The following is a 4807-nucleotide window of genomic DNA, read 5'->3' as shown; positions in this document are numbered from 1 at the left end:
CTTTATATATACTCTATCCAAAACTTATAAATGATTCAATCGAATTTATGCAATATCCGGAATGGCATTCGTTCATTGAATTGTCTCACGCCGTCCTCGAATCGGAATTCTGTAACAACCTTAATATCTTAGCTAATGAAAATGTGGTGACCTACTGACCTAGGAATAGTGCATTTGTTTACATTTAACTTTACTCTTTACTATTAAAGTTTCACTTAAATCGTATAAAATCAAATGTTATATTTAATTATATTAAACTGTATAAAATGAATTTTAAATCATTGTTTTAATAAAGCAAATGCTAAACGTTGAGGCGTGTTTATTAAGAAGCACTGATTCGAGATAAATCAAAGATTATCTACAAAAAGATACGCAAATAATAATTATAAAATTTTATTTGATGTTTAGGTGAAGGATTTGTTGCACATGATTATTTTCTCATTGATAACCAGAAATTACATTTAGGTAATTGTCTGTTACTCTGTGTCAAGGTTGGGTTAAATAATGGGGTCAAGATAATTTGTAGTGATATAAAATATATCGTTTATTATTTATTTCAATATAACTACGGGAAATACACGTGCCAATTTTATGCACACACAAGACACTTCCTAGAAATTAATGCATAATATTAAAGAACATTTGATATTTCTCTGTATTTGTGTTAATAAACTGACCACATTTCAAATAATTTAGAAAAACAATTTGTTCGAAATGTAATTTGTTACAGGCTTTATTAAATTAAATAAAGAAATGTTACAATAAGTTTATTTTAAACTCAAACAATTTATTTCTGATTAAATCTAAAATTTCAGAAGTAAATCTAAATTCATTGATAATAAAACATATTTTAATTAAATATGATTAGTATTTTTTAAAGAAAGAAATATTGTATAAGTCCATATAAATTTCTATACACTTTGACAACTTTTCTATATAGAAAACGCAACTCATTGGGTATTTATAAATCTACACGTTTCAATATAAAAAAATATATGCAGACTTTTGTTTGCTATTAGTAAAAGTTACTTATGTATTATATATTCTTATATAATTTTATTCAGTATAATGTAATTCTATAGTTGTTGCAGAAACATATTTGAAATATATTCTTGAACAAGTAAATAAAGTGGTTTTTTTTTTGACGTTTTTACATTTCAGTATATAGCAATTCCTTTTTCGGTTGACATTTGTTTCCTACACAAAGTGACAATATCATTCTTACTAAAATTAGTTAAATTAATTGTTAATGAATCCATCTTTTTGCTTTTTTTTATTTGGTAGTTTCTATTATTTAACTTTAGTAAACAATAAAGTTTTATTGCTATCTGTATTTAACAGATAGCATACACATTTCGAACTCTCCAGAAATAATCATTATTAATTTTTTCTACTTTTAGTATTATAACATCTAAAGAACTTTGCATCTGCTCTAGATCTAAAATTACTAGCATTTTCATTCAAAATATTTTTAAAAATTCAATTAAATTTATATTATTATTTAACATAAAATATTTAATTAATTACAATTTATTTTTGTCATCATTTCATTAATTTTTTAATATCAGTTTAAGCTTATATCTTATATTATTTGATTTTAGTGTTAATTTTTTAGCCTATATTTTGTAATTTTATATTAATTTATTATTACGTATTCTCAATTAGGACGTCAGCAGAGGCGATAGCCATGACCACCATTTAGTAAACAGTTATTTTAAATCGTTCCACCTCTATTTCTTAATCTTTTGGAAATAAACTAGTAAATACAAGAAAAAATATATAATATTTTGTTTATTTTTCTACGTAAAAACCAGTTTAAATAATCTTATTATTAAAAATAATTTACGAAATGTTATACAGTCATTTTTGAATAATCAGACTATTCGTTTGCATAGATCATTAATAATACAATAGCATAAATTTTCGCAAAATTCAATAGAAAGGCTAATGAAAGAAGGTCAACACGTTCAAATTCGTTCAAGCAAATGATTTTAATTTGCAAAGTTCAAATGTCACATTTGCGTGTCTTTCGCGAAGCGTATATTAAACTCATTTTCAAAATTTTTGTTTGACTCGTTTGCTTATCTATTAATCAACTATAATCTAATATTTACTTTCATAAAGTTTTAAAAATTGTTGAAAAATAATTACAGAGAAAGCAAATTTTATTTATTTAATTATTTATTTTTAATTAATAAACATAATGTCCAATGGACCAGAAAGAACCGCCCTCAATAACAAACCGTTAGATTAGATTTATTATTTTTAAAATTTATTTTTTATTTATTAATTTTATTCTCGCTAATTAAGATGAAGTATAAAATAACGTTTCTTCTACAAAATTATATTTATTTTTAACATTATATAAAATGAATGCTAAAATAATTAAGGAACCAAGGAAATTTCACGAATTTAACTTCAATAAAGTTTAATTTTTTTTTTTACTTTTACGTTATTTGCTATGAAGTTTCTCTAGTTTTATGTTTATGTTCAACTGTGAAGCGTTTACACTTCAATTTTATTCATTATTAATTTAAAAAATTAAAAATCAGTTTTCCTCGTTAACGTTACACATGTGACATAAATACTCATTAGTCCGTTCATTTTCCATTTATATAGGATAAATTTAATCAAGCCCCTTTCTTTTTTATTTTAAGAACAGATTTTACTACTTTATTAGCTTTATCGTTGCTGTTTCATTTTTAATGTGAAGTTCAGTAATCAAAACATTAAATATTTAATGAAGAATCCGAATATTTTTACACATTTTTTTAAAACATAGTTCGTTAAGTATATCAAAGACGTTGCAGATCAAATAGCTACAGCTTCTTTGTTTTCTAATTAATAATAAAATCAAATATCCCGAAAAATAAAAGTGAAATACATAATAAATTATATCATATTTTTGGCATACCGTACTGTACATTGATTAATATTCTATTCAATATGGCGCGCGGTAATGAATTTTAGGTTATTGTATCATAAACTGTGACATTTGTAAACAGGAAAGACTCGAAATAACTTTTAATTTCTGGAAATAGGTCTCGCATGTAATCGAAGAAAAAACGCGTAGACAGTGGTTGGTTGGGTGTTGGCTTTCTATCTAAAACAATTCATGGAAACAGCACGAATGAGCTATGCACAAAAACATAATACTTTGGAATGTAATTGTATTGGTAAGTTCTGGTTGTTTAATATGTATCGACTAAAACGTTTAGCTATTATCTAGAATATCGATCTAGAATATTATCTAGAACTAAAAACTGCAGAGTCATTTTATTACAAAGTAATTTATTAATTCGTTAAGATAAATAAAGTGTTTATTATAATTAAATGGGAAAACTGGACAAATTTTATTAAAAACGTTCAATTAAATAATTATTAAATTTTTAAATCATCGTTCCTCTATTTCAGTTTCGACGAAAAATGCTTCAATTACTATACAATTTTTAAAAAATTTATTTCAGTATTTCCATATCTGTTAATTATATAAGATAACGTTTAATATAAAATTAATATTTAAAATTTCTTTTTATATATTTTAGTAAGTGATAAATGCTTTATTTTTAAACATATTTTCTTTAATTTATCTTACTTATATTATTAATTCATAGAAATATCCCAGCGAAATGTATTAAACCTCTATAAAATATATATACAATAAGTATTAATTTTCCTGTAAGGTTTTAATTTACAAATGATTACTTGTTTAAAAGGCGACTGTCATTATCATAACCACTGCGAAACCCAAGTATAGCAAGTACGACGTGGTTCAATACGAAGAACGTGACTTTTACGACGATCCAAAAGTATACGGGCATGGTCCATGGCGGTTCGAAAGACATGGTTATGGCGTCAATTACGGAATTAAAGATCCTGGTATAGCTTATGAAAAGGGATATGGATATATAAAGGCATTCGGTAGAGATTTCTGTCCGTATCCTATTGATCAGTGTGCCCATTTCAATCCGGAAATATTTCAATATAATGGGGACAGGACAGAACCTTACTTTGGATGGAGACCCAAAGGTACAACTGCTTCTGATATGTACAAGGATCCGTACAGAAAAGCTGGAATCATAGACGGTAGCTATTTGAGTGGACCTTAAAAATAATTTCACTAGCTTCTAATTTTGTTTCTGATCTTCAGTAAATAAATATTATATTATATTATAAGTTATATGTTTTTCTCAGTTTCATTTTTCTTTAAATTTCTATCTAATAAGAAATAAATACTATAATTTTAAATGTGCATCAAAACTAATACAATTTTTGTAATGAATCGTTGGCTAGTTTTGATCCAAAATGTAGATATAATTGTCATATTTATCAATAATAAACGTGTTAAAATCGTAATCAAATTAATATTGAAAAGCTTAACAGTTCTTTAAAGTTAGTTTTAGCGGTATTGTCACGACATTTAAAACTGTAAATGGTTTTAGCCAACTTAACAAGAGAATTAACACAAATCGCTCTGATACGTAACCTACGATATACTAATAAAACCAAAGCGCTATGATTTTAAATGCTGAAATTTTGATGATATTTATGTTTCGAACGAAGTATATAACATTTAAAGTAGAATTTGAAATAGTTTATTATATTTCTTTTATTTAAATGTGAATTTAAAGTGCGATACGTCACGCTCGACAGTGCGTAACGTATCGCTCTTTGTTTTTATCATTTAACAGAACTATATACTGCACAATTGAATTAAAAGCTTATTGATTTAAAAATGTATTTACTAAAATCTTAGCTTACACACGTCAAGAAAACTAATTCACGTCGTTCATCATTATGAAAGTGT

The 4807-nt window shown here is 25.3% G+C and overlaps 1 protein-coding gene across 1 annotated transcript; it reads left to right on the top strand.

Annotated features, from left to right (window-relative positions):
- The first annotated feature begins 3090 nt into the window (after positions 1-3090).
- Positions 3091-4176, top strand: LOC136983325 (uncharacterized). The gene is made up of 2 exons (XM_067280015.1): positions 3091-3176; positions 3717-4176. The coding sequence occupies exons 1-2, from the start codon at positions 3138-3140 to the stop codon at positions 4107-4109; spliced, it is 432 nt and encodes a 143-aa protein (XP_067136116.1). The 5' UTR covers positions 3091-3137; the 3' UTR covers positions 4110-4176.
- The last annotated feature ends 631 nt before the right edge of the window (positions 4177-4807 follow it).

This window comes from Centruroides vittatus, unplaced genomic scaffold (assembly GCF_030686945.1).
Source record: "Centruroides vittatus isolate TY-2023 unplaced genomic scaffold, ASM3068694v2 contig_880, whole genome shotgun sequence".
NCBI classification, from domain to species: Eukaryota; Metazoa; Arthropoda; class Arachnida; order Scorpiones; family Buthidae; genus Centruroides; species Centruroides vittatus.
This window is presented reverse-complemented; position numbering and strand designations above follow the sequence as displayed.

What these genes read in the sequence shown, in the direction of transcription:
- LOC136983325 (XM_067280015.1), top strand. Translation starts at nt 3,138, where the DNA reads ATGCACAAAAACATAATACTTTGGAATGTAATTGTATTG. An exon ending in TTTGGAATGTAATTGTATTG is followed by an intron (nt 3,177 to 3,716) that starts GTAAGTTCTGGT and finishes CTTGTTTAAAAG; the next exon opens with GCGACTGTCATTATCATAAC.